Raw genomic sequence first — 22112 nt, forward strand, 5'->3', positions numbered from 1 at the left:
AGGCAAAAATTCTCCCAATAAGCTGAAAAACAACATGAAAGCACCAGAACCCAATGATCTTACAACAGAAGGACTTGAACACCCTAACACAGAAGAAGTGGAAAAAATCGACTTTATGAAAGCAATAGAGTCCCTTAAACAATATGTAAAAAACACCTTTATAGAAATGGATGAGAAGTATAACAAAAAGTTTGAAGAATTGAGTAAATACGTACATGAGACCCTGGGAAACCAAGAAAAAATGAACAAACAGGTAATGGAAACAGTTCAAGAATTGAAAACTGAAATGGAAGCAAGGAAGAAAGCACAAACTGGGGACCAGCTGGATACGGAAAATCTAGGTCAACGAGCAGAGCCTACAGAAACAAGCATAATCAATAGAATACAAGAAATAGAAGAAAGAATCTCAGATTCTGAAGACACCATAGAGAAAATAAACGCACTGATCAAAGAAAACAGCAAAGCCAACAAATTCTCATCACAAAACATTCAGGAAATATGGGACACAATAAAAAGACCAAACCTGAGAATAATAGGAATAGAAGAAGGGGAAGAATTACAGCTAAAAGGCCCAGAAAATATATTTAACAAAATCATGGAAGAAAACTTTCCCAACATAAAGAAAGATATTCCTTTGAATATCCAAGAAGCATACAGAACACCAAACAGACTGGATCAAAGAAAAGCATCCCCTCGCCATATAATAATCAAAACACAAAATATACAGGTTAAAGAAAGAATATTAAGAGCTGCAAAGGAAAAAGGCCAAGTAACTTATAAAGGTAAACCGATCAGACTTACACCTGACTTCTCTATGGAAACCATGAAAGCCAGAAGGTCCTGGATAGAGGTTCTTCAAAAACTAAGAGACCATGGATGCAAACCCAAACTTCTATACCCAGCCAAGCTAGTATTCACTATCAATGGAGAAAACAAGACATTCCAGGATAAGAACAAATTTAAACAATACGTAGCCACAAATCCAGCGCTACAGAAAGTAATAGAAGGAAAATCGCAACCCAAGGAATCCAACATTGCCAACACTGACTACAATAACTCAGGAATCTAGCGAACCTTCACCAGTACAACTCAAAGAAGGGACACACACAAACTCTACTACCGAAAACAGTAAGAATAACCGGAGTAAACAACCACTGGTCACTAATATCACTTAATATTAATGGTCTCAATTCACCTATAAAAAGGCACAGGCTAAGGGATTGGATACGAAAACAGGATCCAACATTCTGCTGTTTGCAAGAAACACATCTCAACCACAAAGACAGGCATCTACTCAGAGTAAAAGGTTGGGAAAAGGTCTTTCAAGCAAATGGTCCTAACAAAAAAGCAGGTGTGGCCATACTAATTTCCAACAAAACTGACTTCAAACTAAAATCAATCAGAAGAGATCGAGATGGACACTTTATACTCATAACAGGAACAATTCATCAGGATGACATCTCAATCCTGAATATCTATGCCCCTAATATAAAAGCACCCACTTATGTAAAAGAAATATTTCTAAAACTCAAGGCAGACATAAAACCACACACACTAATAGTAGGAGACTTCAACACACCTCTCTCTCCAATGGACAGGTCAATCAGACAGAAACCTAATAGAGAATTAAGAGAATTATTGGAGGTAATGAAGCAAATGGACTTAACAGACATCTACAGAACACTCCACCCAAATAGGAAAGAATATACCTTCTTCTCTGCAGCTCATGGAACCTTCTCAAAAATTGACCATATACTCGGAAACAAAGGAAACCTCCACAGATACAAAAGAATATCAGTGTCCACCTGTGTCTTATCAGATCACCACGGATTAAAGTTAGATGGCAACAACTATGCTACCCCCAGAAAGCCGACAAACTCATGGAAACTGAACAGTCAACTACTGAACCACACCTGGGTCAAGGAAGAAATTAAGAAAGAAATTAAAGTCTTCCTTGAATTTAATGAAAATAAAGAGACAACATACTCAAACCTATGGGACACGATGAAAGCAGTGCTAAGAGGAAAGTTCATAGCACTAAGTGCCCACTTAAAGAAAACAGAGAAAGCATACATTGGGGACTTAATGGCACACCTGAAAGCTTTAGAAAAAAAAGAAGCAGAGGTGCCCAGAAGGAGTAGAAGACTGGAAATAATCAAACTGAGGGCAGAAATCAACAAAATAGAAACACAGAAAACAGTCCAAAGAATCAATGAAACAAAAAGTTGGTTCTTGGAGAAAATCAACAAGATCGACAAACCCCTATCCAAACTAACTAAACAACAGAGAGAGAACACGCAAATAAATAAAATCAGAAATGAAAGGGGGGACATAACCACAGACACAGAGGAAATCCAGAGAATCATTAGATCTTACTATAAAAGCCTGTATGCCACAAAACTGGAAAATGCAAAAGAAATGGACATTTTTTTAGATAAGTACCATATACCAAAGCTAAACCAAGACCAGGTGAATGATCTAAATAGACCTGTTAGTCGCGAAGAACTAGAAACTGTTATCAAAAATCTCCCTTCCAAAAAAAGCCCAGGACCAGATGGGTTCAACGCAGAATTCTACCAGAACTTCCAAGAAGAGCTAATACCTATACTCCTTAACGTATTTCACAATATAGAAACAGAAAAGTCATTGCCAAATTCCTTTTATGAAGCTACAGTTACCCTGATACCAAAACCACACAAAGACCCAACCAAGAAAGAGAATTACAGGCCTATCTCACTCATGAATATCGACGCAAAAATTCTCAATAAAATACTGGCAAACCGAATTCAAGAACACATCAGAAAAATTATCCATTATGATCAAGTAGGCTTCATCCCAGAGATGCAGGGCTGGTTCAACATACGCAAATCTATCAATGTAATCCACCATATAAATAGACTGAAAGAAAAAAACCATATGATCATTTCATTAGATGCGGAAAAAGCATTCGACAAAATTCAACACCCCTTTATGATAAAGGTCTTGGAGAGAATAGGGATACAAGGGTCATACCTAAATATAATAAAAGCTATCTACAGCAAACCGACAGCTAACATTAAATTAAATGGAGAAAAACTCAAAGCCATCCCACTAAAATCAGGAACAAGACAAGGATGTCCACTCTCTCCATACCTCTTCAATATAGTGCTTGAAGTTCTAGCAATAGCAATAAGACAACATAAGGGGATCAAGGGGATTCGTATTGGAAAGGAAGAAGTTAAGCTTTCGTTATTTGCAGATGACATGATAGTATACATAAGCGACCCCAAAAATTCTACCAAAGAACTCCTACAGCTGATAAACACCTTTAGTAGCGTGGCTGGATACAAGATCAACTCCAAAAAATCAGTTGCCTTCCTATACACTAAGGATAAGGAAACAGAGAGGGAAATCACAGAAGCATCACCTTTCACGATAGCCACAAAGAGCATAAAATATCTTGGGGTAACCCTGACCAAGGAAGTGAAAGATCTATTTGACAAGAACTTCAAGTCTTTGAAGAAAGAAATAGAGGAGGACACCAGAAAATGGAAGGACCTCCCTTGCTCTTGGATTGGGAGGATCAACATAGTAAAAATGGCAATTCTACCAAAAGCAATCTATAGATTCAATGCAATCCCCATCAAAATCCCATCAAAATTCTTCACAGATCTGGAGAAGACAATAATCAACTTTATATGGAAAAACAAAAAACCCAGGATAGCCAAAACAATCTTATACAATAAAGGAACGTCTGGAGGCATTACCATCCCTGACTTCAAACTCTATTACAGAGCTACAGTATTGAAAACAGCTTGGTATTGGCATAAAAACAGAGAAGTCGACCAATGGAATCGAATAGAAGACCCTGACTTTAACCCACAAACATATGAACACCTGATTTTCGATAAAGGAGCTAAAAGTATACAATGGAAAAAAGAGAGCATCTTCAACAAATTGTGCTGGCAAAACTGGATGTCAATCTGTAGAAGAATGAAAATAGACCCATATCTATCACCATGCACAAAACTCAAGTCCAAGTGGGTGAAAGACCTCAATATCAGTCCAAACACACTGAACCTGATTGAAGAGAAAGTGGGAAGTACTCTACAACACGTGGGCACAGGAGACCACTTCCTACGTATAACCCCAGCAGCACAGACAGTAAGGGCCTCATTGAATAAATGGGACCTCCTGAGACTGAGAAGCTTCTGTAAAGCAAAGGACACTGTTGCTAAGACAGAAAGGCAACCCACTGACTGGGAGAAGATCTTCACCAACCCCACAACTGACAAAGGTCTGATCTCCAAAATATATAAAGAACTCAAGAAACTAGACCGTAAAAGGCTAATCAACCCAATTATAAAATGGGGCACTGAGTTGAACAGAGATCTCTCAACAGAAGAAGTTCAAATGGCCAAAAGACACCTAAGGTCATGCTCAACTTCCTTAGCGATCAGGGAAATGCAAATCAAGACAACTTTAAGATACCATCTTACACCTGTCAGAATGGCGAAAATCAAAAACACCAATGATAGCCTTTGCTGGAGAGGTTGTGGAGAAAGGGGTACACTCATCCATTGCTGGTGGGAATGCAAACTTGTGCAACCACTCTGGAAAGCAGTGTGGAGGTTTCTCAGGAAATTTGGGATCAACCTACCCATGGACCCAGCAATACCACTCTTGGGAATATACCCAAGAGAGGCCTTATCACACAACAAAAGTATATGCTCTACTATGTTTATAGCAGCATTGTTTGTAATAGCCAGAACCTGGAAACAACCTAGATGCCCTTCAATTGAAGAATGGATGAAGAAAGTATGGAATATATACATATTAGAGTACTACTCAGCAGTAAAAAACAAGGACTTCTTGAAGTTTGCAGGCAAATGGATGGAAATAGAAAACACCATCCTGAGTGAGGTAAGCCAGACCCAAAAAGAGGAACATGGGATGTTCTCACTCATATTTGGTTTCTAGCCATAAATAAAGGACATTGAACCTATAATTCGGGTTCTTAGAGAAGCTAAATAAGAAGGAGAACCCAAAGAAAATCATATAGGCATCCTCCTGAATATTAAACTTCATCAGGCGATGAAAGGAGACAGAGACAGAGACCCACATTGGAGCACCGGACTGAAATCTCAAGGTCCAAATCAGGAGCAGAAGGAGAGAGAGCACAAGCAAGGAACTCAGGACCGCGAGGGGTGCACCCATACACTGAGACAATGGGGATGTTCTATCAGGAACTCACCAAGGCCAGCTGGCCTGGGTCTGAAAAAGCCTGGGTCAAAACTGGTCTCGCTGAACATAGCGGACAAGGAGGACTACTGAGACCTCAAGAACAATGGCAACGGGTTTTTGATTCTACTGGACCTATTGGTTTCGTGGGAGCCTAGGCAGTTTCGTGGATGCTCACCTTACTAGACCTGGATGGAGGTGGGTGGTCCTTGGACTTCCCACAGGGCAGAGAACCCTGATTGCTTTTTGGGCTGACGAGGGAGGGGGACTTGATTGGGGGAGGGGGAGGGAAAGGGGAGGCGGCGGTGGGGAAGAGACAGAAATGTTTAATAAATAAATAAATAAATTAAAAAAAAATGTTCTTTGGGGCTGGAGAGATGGATCAGAGTCAAGTTTCCCATTAGGTCCAGGGGACCAAATACCCTCTTTTAGCCTCCAAGTGCACCCCCCTTCCAATAACTAACAATCAGTTTCCTTTCTCTTCTCCCTACCCTCTCTTTCTCTCTCTCATACATACACACCAGAACTAGCTGCAGATTTTGACTACAAAAGATAAGATTTTAAATCAGAATGACCAGGCGGGAAGATGGCTCAGTGGTTAAAGTGCTTGGCATCATGCAAGAAGACCAGAGTTTGGATACCCAGAATAGAGGCAAATGCTATGAGGGCATGATGGCCTTTCTGTATTCCAGTCTCAAAAAATGGTGACAGGAGCCCCAGAGCAAGCTGGTTTTAGAGACTGGCACTACCGACCAGCTCTGGGTTTGGCAACAATAAATGATTTTTAAACATTTAGTGACCAAATGTTAAATAAGAGTCATATGCTTAACAAGTCTGAGGTGTTTTGGGGAGTGTTAGTTTGCAGGACACAATTGTACTGACACATAACATGTACACTTTGTGTGGATGTGCTGTGTTAGTCTGCAGGTCACAATTGACACATAACATGTACACTTTGCAGTGCATGTGTCCTTGTGCCACACACCAACAAATGCTGCACTTTGCTTTGGATTTGAGACTATTGTATGCTGTGAACTGCAGTGTTTTTATTGTATATACCAAGTTTTCTCTTCTTATAGAAACATAATGGTTTGGAGAAAACAAAGGCTTTTAATGTTTTCTTGCCATTATTCCTTAGCATGTATCAAATCAGTACATCTTTTGATTGTGTTGTGTTAGAATGTTTGATTTTTAAAATTGCTATTTGAGTTGCTGACTTGAGTTTCCAATTTCTGAAATGGTCCTAAAGATACTTTTGCTATATTGTACTACATATTTATGTGAGCTGCATTCTCAGTACTGCTGATTAGAAAATACAAAGATCAACCAACTTTGAAAAACACTGAAGTGTATCAAATATGGTTGGATACAAATTTTCATATTACCTAGTAGGGCTCTTTCTACTATGTAGCATTGTCTTTCTGGATCCAGAATTTGAGTAGCTCAAGAATCAGGGACTTGAGAGGGAAATAAACACAGGAGGGAGGAGGGTAAAATTGGTAAGGATATCTGAAAAAGTCAAAAGGAATCATACTATTAACTACTTACCTAAACAAACCCTATAATATATATAAGTCTTGTGTAAATATACATATATAGTTTGAATGAAATTTTCTCATCTGGGCTGATAATGCTCTCTCCAAAAGCCAAAGACCACCCAGAAAAACCTCAACATCAGGCATAAGAAGTTCTCTTTTGGTTCGTCAGGTTTGTTCAAGGACTCCCCAAAACATACGGGCTACTGCCACTGCCCTTGGTTGCCCTCCCCCACCAGAGGTGGACGGTAGTCCATATTGCTGAAAACACTGTGCACTTCAGGTGCAGACTCCAGAGGCCCTTGAGGTGGAACTGACCCAAAAGCCTCCTTCCTAAGGATTAGTTTTTTTGGTACCAGAGGTGCCAATTAAGCTTCCAAAGGAAGGAAGCAACCAAGAGTGCTACCCTGCTATGATGCCTACGAAACACAATGATGACCAGCATGGCACAAGAACCTCAAGAGTGCAGTAGTGGCATGGATACCTTGGCAGTAACCATCAGCTCTCTAACTTGACTTAATAATACCTGCTTAAGTTAGGAGGGAAATTATGCCTAGTATTGGAAACTTAGTCAACTACCTAGGCCTAGTGAAGTCACGGACTTTGGAGGAGAAACTCTAACCAGCATAATTCCTAACAATACTCTAAAAATGTTTGTCCTTATATCTACAGGTAAGGGTAGTAGAAATTTCCTTTATCAAGGATAGTTCTCTTGGCAACAAGGAGAAAACATTAGTGAAAACTACAACCAATAAAAATGCAGAGTTGTGGAGCCCAGTCCCAATGGGTACAAAACAACTCTCATATCTAAGGCTCAGGGAACACTGCAAAAGACACACCCATAAAACCTTTTTTTCTTCTTCTGGTTTTTCGAGACAGGGTTTCTCTGTAGCTTTGGAACCTTGGAACCTGTCCTGGAACTAGCTGTTGTAAACCAGGCTGGCCTCAAACTCAGAGAGATCCGCCTGCCTCTGCCTCCCGAGTGCTGGGATTAAAGGTGTGAACCACCGCCCGGCTTTATAAAGTATTACCAATAGACATGCTTAAACATGAATTGAACAAGGATAACAATAGACATGCCAAAGTGGATGGGGAAAGCCCACGAGGCTTCAACCATACAAAGGAACTCCAGGCAACCAGGGAGTGCAAAGAGTAGGAGAAATAAACTTTCCAGGGACGAGCACACCAATTGGTTATTTTAGACCAAATGGTCACTCCTGAAAACACATACATATGAGTGACATTATACAGACTGAGCAGGTTATATTTAGAAACACACACACACACACGCGCGCGCATGCATGCAACAATTAATGAAAAAAAGAGGCCATAAAGTTGAAAGAGAGCAAGGAGGGGAATATGGGAGGTTTTGGAGGAAGGAAAGAAAGGGAGGAGTTGATGTAATTATAATCCAAAAATAAAAGAAATTAAAAAAAGGAGGGACTCAAGATCACAAACTGCTTTATGACCACTAGCACAGCCACCATCAAGAAACGTAGGGAAAGTGGATTGATTCATTATACATGGCTACTGGTAGACACATTTTGAACAATGGTTTGGCAGTTAAAGAATTATGTGACCTAGATGCTGAAAAAGCCTTTGACAAAATACAACATTCCTTCATGATAAACGACTTGGAGAGAGCTGGGATACAAGGGACACACCTAAACATAATAATGGCGATATACAGCAAGCCGACAGCCAACATCAAACTAAGTGGAGAGAAACTCCCAGCGATCCCACTGAAATCAGGAACAAGACATAGTTTATTCACTCTCTCCAAATCTATTCAATATAGTACTTGAGGTTCTAGCTAGAGTAATAAAACAACAAAAGGAGATCAAGGGGATACAAATTGGAAAAGAAGAAGTTAATTTCTCACTATTTGCTGATAATATGGTAGTTTACATAAGCGACCCCAAAAATTCTATCAAGGAACTTCTACAACTCATAAACACCTTCAGTAATGTAGCAGGATACAAGATTAAGTAAAAAAAAAAAATCAGTAGCCCTCCTGTACACAGATGATAAATGGGCTGAGAAAGAAATCAGAGAAACATCACCCTTCACAATAGCTACTAATAGCATAAAATATCTTGGAGTAACTCTAACTAAACAAGTGGAAGACCTGTAGGATGAGAACTTTAAATCTTTAAAGAAAGAAATTGAAGAAGATACCACAAAGTGGAAAGATCTCCCATGTTCTTGGGTAGGTGGAATTAACATAGTAAAAATGGCAATCTTACAAAAAGCAATCTATAGATTCAATGCAATCCCAGAGAACCTAGACAACAAAGGGAACCCTAAGAGAGACATACACAGATCTAAACTACATGGGACGTAGAAAAAGACAAGATCTCTTGAGTAAATTGGGACCATGGGGACCATGGGGACCATGGGAGAGGGCAGAAGGGGAGGGGAGAAATAGGGAGGAGAGTAGAGAAAAATATATAGCTCAATAAAAACAATAAAAACTAAAACAAACAAAAAACCAGAATGGTTAACTAGGACAAGTCAACATTTAAACAATCATTCTGGTTGATACATTATTCTATAGAACACATTTTCTATAGAAAACAGTGATTTCTTGACTCAAAATGAAGAGGTTTGCTTTTGAATGTGATTCCTGTGGAAAGGCAATGATAAATCACTGTACTGTGTTCCTCACAGACACCTGAGGACAGACAACTCATCAGAGTAGCTGAGCAGGTGACTGTGGGAATGATCAGGAGGCAGACTATCTATACCTTGTTCATATAGAACTTACTTCGTTTAATGAATTCCCTGGTTTTCTCTTAGATTATTCTTTAAGACATCTATTCTCTACTGGCCACTCTTATGAGTAAGTCCAAGCTCTAGGAGTCACTGATGTTTAGACATTTGTAGCATGCTGGAGGACATTATATCATATACATTTGTACCTAAAAGTATTATTTATGATGAAAATGTTAAATATGTGTTTTAATAGACAAATTGTATGATAAAATTTAAAATTATACCTATGAATAAAACATCAATTTAATGAAGACAAAATAAAGAATTATATGACCTAGCAATTTTATTCCTAGGCACTGAGTCAAGAGAAAAACATGTTTCTATAAAATCTATGCACTCATGTTCACAGCAGCATTAGTAATTGCACAAAAGTGAAAACAGCTCAACTCTCTGGACGGATGAACCACACGTGAATACACCATAATGGACTATTACGCAGTCATAGGAAGTACTGCTTCATGCCACAACATGAAAAGAGCGCTCTGATGAAAGGGGCACACACGAGGCCATATATTGTATGATTCCACGTCTACGAATGAAACAACCCAAATACATAAATCCAAAGAGACAGTGCTTGCTAGGAACCAGAATGTGGTAACTGGAAAGCAATTTAAATATTTCTCTTACTTATTGATTTACTATTTGTATGTGTGTTTATGTATACGTATACATGAAAAAGCACACACGGAGAGCAGAGGACAACTTGTGGAAGTGGGTTTTCTTTTTCCCACCATGCGGATCCAACTTAAATGGCCAGAATTGATGCCAAGTATTGAAGCATCTGGCAGGGCTCAGGAGGAAGAGCTGAGTGTGAGGCTTCTTCTGGGGTGATGGAAACGCTATGGTATTAGACAGTGGTGATGGCTAAATAGCCTCGACAATTACTAAGGCCCACAGATGATGCAGTTTAAAAAAGAACCACAGGACTCTCTGTCTGCCTCTGTATTTATTTTTTGTTGGTTGATGCCATTAGTCAATTTGTGTTAAAAAAAATAACTAAGGTATCGGTTTCCAACAAAAGCCTTTAACATTTACAAAGGATCTGAGCCAGGTGTAATAGTGTATGCCTGTAACCCAGAGTTCAAGACCAACCTTAGGTATATAGAGTGTTGAGGTCAACCTGGGCTATATGAGACTCTGTCCCAAAACAGACAGACAAAACCAAAAATAAATAAATAAATAACGTAAACCAACAAAAAATCCAAAAGGGATTTAGAGGGATTGCTCAGTGGTCGGGAGTGTACTACTCTTCCAGAGGACCAGAGTTCAGTTTGCAGCATCCTTGTTGGTGGCTCACAAATGCCTGCAGCTCCAGCGCCAGGAAGATCTTGTGCCTCTGGACTCGGAGAGAGTACACACCATTAAGAATTGTGTAAAAATAAATAATGGAAAAATTTAGAAGAAATAAAAAAGAAAAAGGACTCGATTGAGTTCTTATGCTTACTTCATAATACTGAAGAAGTGAAGGTTTCTGGGCTGCGTTTCTTTAAAAGCCTTCCTGAGTATTTTCCTTTAGTTATTCAAGATCACACTTGGACCCCACAGGCCTCTTGCCATTGGGGAAGAATGAAAATGTCCCAAAGGGAGGAGGAACAGTTTCTGTGCAAGATCTGCTCCACCGAGGATTTCCTACAAACTTCCGACAGGCCCTCTCACTGCTGCCACAGGCCAGCAGTGCAGCTGGTGAGGCCTCAGAGGCCCCTGCAGCCAGAAGAGCAGACGGGATACTTCCTCCCAGTGCCCAACAGTACATGGAAAGTCTTTTTCTTTCTTTTTTCTTTTTAAAGAAAATAACTTATTCGTGTAGTGTGGTGTGGTGTCACACTCCTTTAGTCCCAGCACTTGGAAGGCAGAGGCAGCCAGCCTGATCTACAGAGTGAGTTCCAGGATAGCAAGGGCTGTTACACAGAGAATCTCATAAAACACAAAGCAAAAAATGACTTATTTAACTTTATTGTATGTGCACTGGTGTGAAGGTGTCAGATCCTCTGGAACTGGAGTTACAGACAGTTGTGAGCTACCATGTGGGTGCTGGGAATTGAACCCTCGTCTTCCGGAAGAGCAGCCAGTGCTCTTAACCACTGAGCCATCTCTCAGCCCCAGAAATTCTTTTTAATAGAGAGTAAATACAATGACGGCCCTTACTCACCAGAAGACAAAGGAAAACCACCAGAGGCAGGGGAAAGAAGAGCATTCAAGCGTTAATGAATTGCAGCACGTAAGCAACTCATTCATTCAGTCACACAATCGTGTCTACCAGGCTCCCAGCTGCAGGTCAGGGAGTGAAGAGGATAGATACCTTACTCATGGAAGCTAAATTTTGTTTCTTTCCAGGGAATTTCAATAGAGGAGCATATGCAAAGTAGGAACAAACAAAACAAATCATAATGTATAGGAAGTGCCTACCCCAGACCTGGGACACAACGCACAAGGGCATCTAAGGTAAAGTGAAGAGCCAGTGGAAGGTATGTGACCAGAACTGGGTGATTTCCAGACAGCCCAATAACCGCAGGAGGCCTCAACTTTACAATGACGAGTAGAAGGCCTTACTGGAACAAGGCAAATGCCATCCTGTGAAACTCAGCCTTTTATGGGTATTTATTTTGCTCATTGCCCTCCTAGAGGGTCCTGAAAACAGTCAACTCAACTCTGACTTGTTTTGCTAATCTCACAGAACTGTTTTGGCTTTTTTCTGTTCTCTGCATTAGACAACATATCCACGAGGAAAGAAAAGATTTTCTTTGGAGACACACTCTTACTATATATAGTACAGGCTGGCCTCAATTTCTTTATCTTTGTGCCTCAGCCTCCTGAGTGCTGGGATTAGAGGCGTGTGCCACTGTGTCTGGTTCAGACTGTATCTTACAGTGTATCCCCATTCTTTGACTGAACACCTTAAAACACACTGAAAGACACTATAGAGGCTTTGGAGACAGCCTCAGTTTGAATTCTGTCTCAAGCAATCATCTGCTGATCAGACTTCTGTAGCTGGCCCAATAATGTTGGCTATAAAATGTGTGTAATGTGTTCCTGTGTGGTATTATGTGTGGGTGTACACATGACACGTGTGACGGTCAGAGGACAACTTCGGAGTCATCTCTCTGCTCCACCTTAGTTGGTTCTGGGGTTTACACTTAGGTTACCAGGCTATAAATGCTGTTACCCACTGAGCCATCTCTCTGATCCCTGTTCACCTTTTTTTGTTTTTGAGAAAGTATTTCTCACTAGCTTGGAACTCAACAAGTAGGTTAGGCTGGCCGGACACTGAGCCCCTAGGATCCGCTGTCTCCACATCCCCAGTGCTGGACTGAACTCAGTCTTTACCACTCTCTGAGCCATCTCTCCAGTCCATTAGATAGGCTTTTGTTTTTAAACAAGAAAACATTAAAAAGCTATAACAGTTACAGTGTTGAACATTTCCATCATTAACGTTACCTTTGATGCTAGAAATCCCTGGTAGGGAGATAGGTTTTAGCTGGGTCTCAGTTTGATCTCCAAGAAAGTGTGAAAATTTTGGCAGCATTGATGGATCTGATGTGAAGTTCTGTACTTGCTCTGTAACAAACATACACACTTTTATTACAATCAATTCTAACACCAAATTAAACTAGTACTGAAGGTCACCTTTTAGGACAACAGTACACATATTCAACTCCAGAGTAGCTGAGAGTTAAAGGCGTGGACTGAGGGACGTTTGTGGACAAGTCAGGAGGAATCAGTATTACATTAAGGTCTGAAACAGAACCCGTGCACAGGTTGCGTGGCCCTAATCTGAAATGCCCCCAAATTCAAAGCTTTCAGAGTACAGACACAGGTGGGAAATTCCACACGACTTCATGTGATGGTCACAGTCAATTAAAGGTGACCTAAAAATACAGATAAAATTAACACCAGGCCATATGTATATGGATAATGCATATGTGAAATATGAATGATTTTTTTTTCAAGATTGTTTTTCTGGGCAGCCTTGGCTGTCCTGGAACTCACTCTGTAGACCAGAACTAACAGAGATCTGCTTGCCTCTGTCTCTCGAGTGCTGGGAATAAAGGCGTGTACCACCACTGTCGAGCATGAAAGATTTTTGTATTTAGACTTGAATATTAACTCAAAGAAAACCTGCTAATACCCTCCAAAAAGGAAAGAACCCCAAATTGATAATACTTTAGGCCTCATAAGTAATAATAAGGATATTATTGGATAAGGAATACTCAAGCTATAGTACAGCTGCCATCATTTATGCTAGATGCTAAGACTTTAGTTGGATAATTCTTTTGACTTCTTGGGAAACAGGCTGTTAAGTCTGATCTGGGGGCCTGAGCCATGTTACCATAAGATAATGTTAGGGGAAAGCCTTCAATGTACTTCTGTTTCTCACAGGAGAGAATCTGAGGGAATCTATCCTACGTCTCCAAAGCTGAAGAATGCTTGAGGCAGGGAGTTTAAAGCCAATACTGTCTAATACCATGTTCTATCCTCACAGGGCCTAAATCAGTAGATGGTTAATTAATGCATCTGATAATATTGATTGTGTCCTTACCTACAGCCAAGTGGCCTGCAAATGGAATAATTCCATCATTACATGTTAATGACTTTCAGAAGGACTAATATTTATTTTTAAGTAAATTTTAATGCACTCACAATAACAGAAACATAACATTTAGGGCTGGTTTAATATAAGCTATGACAGTAACATTTTTGCCTATAATTGGATGCAGACAGCATGGAGAAGTCTATTTCCAGCTAAACATTACCCGTTCTCCCCTTAATAGACTGGAGTACAAATCAAGTACAAAATGGGCTTTTGCTAAATGAAAGTGAAGTGCATCAGCCTCATCTCTGTGCGCTCAGGCATCACTCACTCGCTTTCATCAGTGCTGGCGGACACCGTCCCTACTCCCTGTGCGGGAAGCAGGCAGGCTGCCCAAGCCTGCGTGAAATATTCAGAAGCCGGCTGGCTGCTCACCTTCCTCTGCGGTCTCTGGAGGCCTGTTGCTTCCAGGTTTGTTTGTGAGAGCACTGATCAGCTGCAGTTTTTCTCGCAGCTTGGACACCTGAGAATTTGAATTATCTTCTTTCTGCCCAAAACAAAGATCAGAGAGGTTTAAGGTAGAAGTGACTCCTACCTGGAGACTCCGCTGTATTCCCAGAACACATTTTGCCTGGAGAGTCTGGCCTTTACCAGGGTCCCTCTAAAGTCAATAATGGACAGGCAACTACTGGGCTGTCTTTGGGGCAGCACTGATGAGTGTGTAGCTGGATTTATGCTAGACCATTAAGGACACATTATGTTCTCCACGACCTGTTTCACCATGAACATCCCATTGATAGGGGAAGGCATGCACGTGTCAGCAGAAAAGAAAGATTTTCTTCTTTCAGGAAAGAAAATGTGCCCTTTCTCAGGTGCCTATGCCGCACCTGCTTCCTAGATGATGGGGACACTGTTTCCTGGAGCTATTTTACACTAACTAAAATATGGCCTCAGATATCACCTTATGACCATGTCATCTGAAGCAAATTTAAAAAAAAAAAAAAGGCAGAGGAACTCAGTCAAACCACAAGCTTTTACAGGATCTAACCAATGCCCCTACTGTAAAGATCCAGCTCGTGGCAGGAACTGTTAGAGACAAGAAAAAGGAGTTGGGATAGTTCTAATTTAAACTGTTACCCGAGTTTGCTGATCTATTGGGAGCTCACCAAGGCCAGCTGGACTGTGACTGAAAAAGCATGGGATAAAACCGGACTCTCTGATCATGGCGAACAATAAGGACTGATGAGAAGCCAAGGTCAATGGCAAGGGGTTTTGATCCTACTTCATGATCTGGCTTGGTGGGAGCCTAGCCAGTTTGAATGTTCACCTTCCTAGACATGGACGGAGGGGGAGGTCCTTGGACTTCCCACAGGGCAGGGAACCATGACTGCTCTTTGGATTGGAGAGGGAGGGGGAGAGAAGTGGGGGGAGGGGGGAGAAGAGGTGGGGGGAGGGGGAGGGAAATGGGAGGCTGGGAGGAGGCGGAAACTTTTTTTTTCCTATTCTCAATAAAAAAAATGGGTTAATTTAAGAAGTAAGAGTTATTTAATAAGATGCCTAAGCTAATAGGCCAAGCAGTGTTGTAATTAATATACTTTCTGTGTGATTATTGGGAAACAAGTGAGTAGTCTCTGCCTACAAATTGCATGCCAACTGTGAGGCAACTACATCCACATAAAAACTGAGAGAGCTTGGGATGGAAATTTTAGACACAAAAGAACAGAGTTAAGCACAGCTTCTTGGTAGCCGTAATTTTTTCAGATAGGCTCTGTTTGCTGGCAGCAAGCAGAGGCGCAGCTCCTCTAAGAGAAGGCTTCCTGACTCAGCATTAGCAGTAAAAACTGCACGGCTTCTTTAAGAAATGCCAGCTTCCCGCTCGTAGCATGAACTCTGACTCCTTAATGAGGTCCTGCACTTAAATGGGGTTTGTAAGCATCATGCTACAACCTGCTTAATGATAACATAGACATGCTGCGTCCCTGGAGCTGGGGCCATGAGCACAGCTTGCAGGAAGAGGCAGTGAACGTACTTCCACCATATTAAAAGGCCAAGAGAGACAGAACCAGTATCCAGGGCTGCCGCGATTACAGTGCTTACCATTTTAAAATGTTACTTATCAGAAAAGGATTTCAGATACATAACAGGACAAATTCAGACATAAAAGACCTCTAAATGAGACACAGTGTGTTTAAAAAATGTACGTAGGTTTGAGAGAGAGGAAAAAGTATATAGACAGTTATAAAAAGAAGTATATAGTTTTAAAAAATAAAACAAAGTCTTTACAGTGACAGCAAAAGTAATATAAAAAGAGTAGAGACAGTCATAGATTAAAGGAGTAAAAAAATAAGCCACATAAAGATGGAATACAGACAGTCTGGATTATGTGTATTATTGTGTTTTCTTTGAATTGTTTGGCTGAAGAAAGTTATATGATTGTGGGGGCTGCTAAATTAAACCAACATATATATTTTAAAGGTATCTTGACTTAGAAATTTGGGTCTAAGAACATGTTGCTTTGGAAAAGAGGTTCTGCTTTTGTTTCTACAAAGGATGAGAACCTGTGGATTCCATCCAAACTAATGTGGTTTGATGGAACAAGACCCTCCTGACAGGTCTCCATGAACCCTAAAAATACTTTGCCCAACAAAGAACAGGAAGCAGTTTGGATAGAACAACTCCCAAATTCCCAAAACAACTGTTTATAAATGTTTGTTTTCATTTAAAGGGGGTTGATTATAAGTGATTAATGTTCAGAGTCAATTTCTAAAAAAAAAAAAAAAAAGTGGGGAGATATGATATAGAGATGAATACTTTGCATTGGTATGGATCTTGGTCTATTGATACAAATTTAAGTTTGATTTTGTTACACTGTGTTTATGTATTTTTACTCTTGTTTAAGGTATTCTGTTTGTGTAGTTCATTTAAAATGTAATATATATTTAAGAAATACAGATTAATAGATAGTTATCTGTAATAATCAAAATGGTAGTCATGTTAGTCAGGTTTTCTAGATGTACAGAGACATATTTCAAATGGATAGGCATTCTTCATATCTTTCAAATACCTATATAATATGGCATTTAAAATGTTTTAAGAATTTAGACTTTTTTTCAACAGTGAGACATGTCTGCTCTGGCAGCACCAATTACTTCAGAGAGGTTGATGGGCATTGAAGAAACTTGTTATGGAGTTTGTCTTCAATGTGACAAGGATAGCCATTTGGGCAAGAAACTGCTCTAGCCAGGACTTATTTATGGTATGTTGTATGAACTGGACATGCAGGACCCAAAGAAAAGTGACTGCTAAACATTACAAAAGATGGGATGGTCCTTCAGGGTTCAAGACTCACAGAAGAAACTGATAGACACTCTTCTGCAGGATACAGAAGAAAATGACTGACAAACTGCCAAGATAGGCGAAACAGCCTTTCAAATTCCCTGCTTCATGAAAAATGTTTGCCAAGTACTATGGGCCTGTAGGTTGAAAAATTTGAATGACCACTCAAGCAGCAAGATATCTCTGCCAATTCTAGAACTTTGGAAGTTACTTAAAATGCACTTTCCGTTTACTTAGGTAATATTATATCCTTCTAGGGTCTTTGATAGAGTTGAAAAGTAGATAGTTATAATTATAGTTTTCCTTAGTTATGATAAAAGATAAATTAGATATGAAACTTTAGACTCACAAAGATAGGATATTATTTTCTTTAATTTGACAAGTGTATATGGACTAAATATAATAACTATAATTCTTGCTTGATACCTGTTTTGTTATATGTAATTTTACTATATTAAAGTTAAAACCTTCCTTTTTATTTAGATAGAAAAGGGGAGATGATGTGGGATGTCCTTCTGTATGTGTTGCTTTTATTAGTTGATGAATAAAGCTGTTTTGGCCAATGGTTTAGTAGAGCAAGCTAGGTGGGAAATCTGAACAGAAATACATATACAAAGAATAGGCAGAGTCATGGAGATGCCACGTAGCTGCTGAAGGAGACAGATGCCAGAATCTTACTGGTAGGCTACAGCCTCAAGGTGATACATAGATTAATAAATGGGTTAATTTAAGATGTAAGAGTTAATTAATAAGAAGCCCAGGCTAATAGACCAAGTAGTGTTGTAATTAACATAGTTTCTGTGTGATTATTTGAATCTGAGCAGTCGGGAAATGAGCTAGCAGTCTCCATCTACACCTTGAGTTTACACATCCCTATCTTTACTCCTACCCTACTAGCTACTGTGCAGTGGATACTTAGTTTATTTAGGGAGATACAATAGGGACATATGAATGAAACTAGATGCTAAATGCTCTGATGAACTAATATGAAGAGACTGACCAAATAGCATGAAGTTATAAGATGCAAAGGATCTAAAAGTAAGGCCAAGAGATTTAGGCAGAAATGCAGTACTGTGTTCTGACCTGACTATTAAAATGTGACTTACTATGGAAATCACTACTAATTTCTAATAGTAACCATCTGTTATTTTGTGTGTGTTCAACCTTTAAATCTGGCTCTTACAGTCTTCTTGTCATTCTCTAAGTGAGGTTTGAAAAATGCACAGAAACAGTTTAAAAACTTAATAAAAGCCCAGCTTATAATGCATCAAAATCTTAAATATACACAACTTTATCTAGCTAATTGCTAAGGATAAAACTGCTAGCTAAAATCACTAAGATGAAAAAGTAGATAGAAAGCTTTGCATCAAAAGCTTCCATAATATGACGTCAACCCAGTTCATCTCTGAACTCAAACACTGTGTGCACCTCAGCCGACGCTGTGGTCACTGTCCCTCTTCCTGCTTTCCCTGCATCTCAGCAGGCCTTAAAAGGCCTACGGAAGTGTTGAGAATGCAATCTGAATGTGAAATGAGTTTTAAGCTGGACACCATTTTTAGATTATCTATGCCTCTGTCCCTTACCATTGGTTTAGATAACTGTGCTAATTAATTTTTGTCAAGTAGATAGAAACTAGAGTTTCCTGGGAAGAGGGAACCTCAGCTGAGGAACTGCCTCCGTTAGACTGGCCTGTGAACAGTATACGGGACATTTTCTTAATTGCTAATTGAGGAAGGAGAGCCCAACCCACTGAAGGTGGTGAAATCCCTAGGCAGGTGGGCCTGAACTGTATAGAAAAGGAGCTGAGCAAGCCAGAGGAAACAAGCCAGGAAGTGGTTGGTGTTCCTCCGTAGTTTCTGCTTCAAGCTCTTGCTTTGGCTTCCCTTGATAATGGACTGTAACCCATATGATGTAATACACCTTCCTCCCATGTTGTTTTCAATCATGGTCACAGTAATAAAGCGGACTAGGATAATAACCGTCTTAGCTTAAAAGCCGTTTCCTGAGGAAAGCCCACCTGATCCCTACGCTTTCCCATGCTGTAGTATTTACCCGACTTGTGATTAAGAATCTGTTCAGTTTTATGGGCTGTCCCACAAAAGGGGCCACATATCTGCCTTACTCACTGTGGCCATCCCAGCTCCCAGTAAAGTGCTGAGCACAAGGTAGTGCCTGATGTCCTATTCATTCACTCACTAATATCCCAATGTACTAACCGCTCTGCCTTGGAATTTATCACAAGACATCAAATGCTCCTCTTAGAGGGAACAGCATACAGACTCGGATGCACTTGTTTTACTTTATGGGAGCTTCCTGTTTACTGTTATGCTCTGGGCCTTTACAGTATCAATTCTGTTGATCACCAAAGACTCCCTTTTCAGAGTGGCAGCCCTATTACTCATCTTAGAGGGTAACAAAAAGAGAAGAAAAGGTTAAGAAGAAACATTAAGATCTGAATGACATGAAATACTTTTGTGTGTTTGTATGGTGTACATATGTGTTCATATGAGTGTGTGCGTGCACGCATGTGTGTGCATAGGCAGAGGCTGACAATCATCAGTCACTGAACCTGGAGCTTGCCATTTTGAGTAGGGTAGCTGGCCAATGAGCTCCAGGAATCTGTCTGTCTCTGTTTCCCCCCAGAACTAATGGGTTTCAGATTCATGCCACTGTGCCAGCTTTTATGTGGGTGCTGGGGGTCTGAACTCAGGTCTTCATGCTTGTGTGGCAGGCACTTCATCAACTGAGCCATCTCTGCAACCCTGACACTTAACACTTCTTAAACAAATTGGTCAAGTTTATTGAAAGGATCGGAACCACTTTAAACGCAGATGGCAAAGGAGTAGGAGAACAGAAGAGAATGAGGACGGGCACAAGAGGACAGAGTGGAACCAGAGGCTTCCAAACGTTTAGTCACAAACTTTAACACTGAAGTATAAAAGGCAACAGAACTTCTACCCAGATCCAGGCTTGGTCTGATGCTATTGGAAGGAATAGCAGGACAGATGGCTACTATTACCAACTATCTTTGCTGGATTAAAAATAAGAAGGGGGTTGGGGTGATAAGTTTTCACAGTAAGCCTTGAAAACCCTGCAAGGCACATTATTCATCAAATCATTCAAAGTTCTCAGCTCCTACTTAGCTTAGCTGAGTTCAAAAGGGCTTTAAGAACTAGGACTCCTTTAATCTTCACAGCTTTGTAGTAAATTACACACTCTTGTAAAGCAGGCTGGCCAGGCGGAGGGGGCCAGGTCTCCCTACCCCACCTTTCAAAGCCATACTCAGGCAGCTTGCCAACGCTCGCTGTGGCAGAGCCAGCTCAAGCATTCCCTACCATGTGCCAGGGCTCGACTTTATGTGTGGGTCAGCTTCCAGCTTTGGCGGTTACAAGAATTTACACTATAGTTTTCTGTATTTGGTTTCCATCAAAAAAAGTATCATGTCTTTGCTCTATTGTACTTTTAAAAGTGAGCCCTATCACTGCTAACGAAACGATCCACATGAATCACATACAGATGAAAAACAAACACACTCTTTTCCTGAGTATGAAAAGCAGTGACTCTCAGAGCCAGCAAGTGTGCACCACCACCACCCGGCCTGACTTCACCTCTAAAAATGTTTTAATTAGCAAATATTAGTTCTACATCATGATGGGTTTCATTCTATTTTTACCCATATACATAATATATTTATCAGCATCACCTCCATCCACTCCCCCATTAGCCCTTCTGTGTTCCTCCCACGCCTGCTAATCTCCTCCTCCCATCTAATTCCCCTTTCCTCTCATGTGTTTCCTGTGGGACCCAATTGGTTTCATTAGGGTTTGTTTATAGAAGCAAATTCATCTGTTTTAAATGATATTCCTAATATTATATGCAAAAGGTTTCCTCTAATAAGCAGACAGGAGCAGGATGAATCTGAAAGCCAAGTTCAAGGTTAAAAAAATGGCACACGATTGTTGTATCCACCACTTTTACTACTTCTAACACCTGAAGAGAAAAGAAAGGAAAGGGAAGGAAGGAAAAAGACTTCCTTTGGAAAAACATCAAGTTTCCCTACCTGATGGGCAACATTGTAAAAGACTTCATTCCTGCCAACAAGTTGTAGTAAGTTGAATGATTACACTGACCTTCGATCTCACCCCTTTCAGACACACATGTCCTGTGCACTTCAGAGAACTATTATATGGATTTAAGCAGACATAGCACAAAACAAATGTATAGCCTCTTAAGTATGCCAGACACTGCTCACACAAGGAGGGGGGATATCATCTATGTACAGACAATACACACCAACATAGAGCATGCCACAGCAGATCTGAAAAGGCTTACCATGCTGGAGGTCAGGTTTGCTCTTTTTTCTGCCTTGCTCAGTGCAACCACATCGCTTTCTACCAGGCTGAGTCTCTGTGTCAGGCTACTGAGTGTCTCGTTCATCCCCTCGAATTTAAGGTCACTCTGTCTCTGATATCCCACTACAGTACTGTTGATCTCTTCTAAGGAGTTCTGAAGGTACAGGATATCCTAGGGTGGAAATAAACAAATTTGGGATCCCAAATACTGCAGCTAGACAAGCAGGACAGGAGCAATGCAGCAACCGTTATTTGCATCAAGGAGTAAGGTACTTTTCCTGGCTGTGGAACTGCCTGAAACTGCTTTGCTCTTTCTTCTATCAACAGTTTGCCCTCTCTTGCATTGTTTGGCCTCAGCTAGGCAGG

At 40.4% G+C, this 22112-nt stretch overlaps 1 protein-coding gene across 1 annotated transcript in view; it reads right to left on the bottom strand.

Annotated features, from left to right (window-relative positions):
- Efcab14 (EF-hand calcium binding domain 14) overlaps window positions 1-22112 on the bottom strand; it is a 49263-nt gene that overhangs the window by 4156 nt on the left and 22995 nt on the right. The window contains exons 7-9 of the mRNA XM_050165640.1: window positions 21727-21918; window positions 14494-14605; window positions 12966-13085 (exon numbers count right to left, since the gene is read on the bottom strand). Of these exons, the coding sequence (XP_050021597.1) occupies window positions 12966-13085; window positions 14494-14605; window positions 21727-21918 (424 nt within the window). The remainder of the gene's footprint in view (window positions 1-12965; window positions 13086-14493; window positions 14606-21726; window positions 21919-22112) is intronic.

This window comes from Alexandromys fortis, unplaced genomic scaffold, assembly GCF_014885135.2.
Source record: "Alexandromys fortis isolate MF-2015 unplaced genomic scaffold, M_Fortis_MF-2015_v1.1 scaffold_157, whole genome shotgun sequence".
NCBI lineage: Eukaryota > Metazoa > Chordata > Mammalia > Rodentia > Cricetidae > Alexandromys > Alexandromys fortis.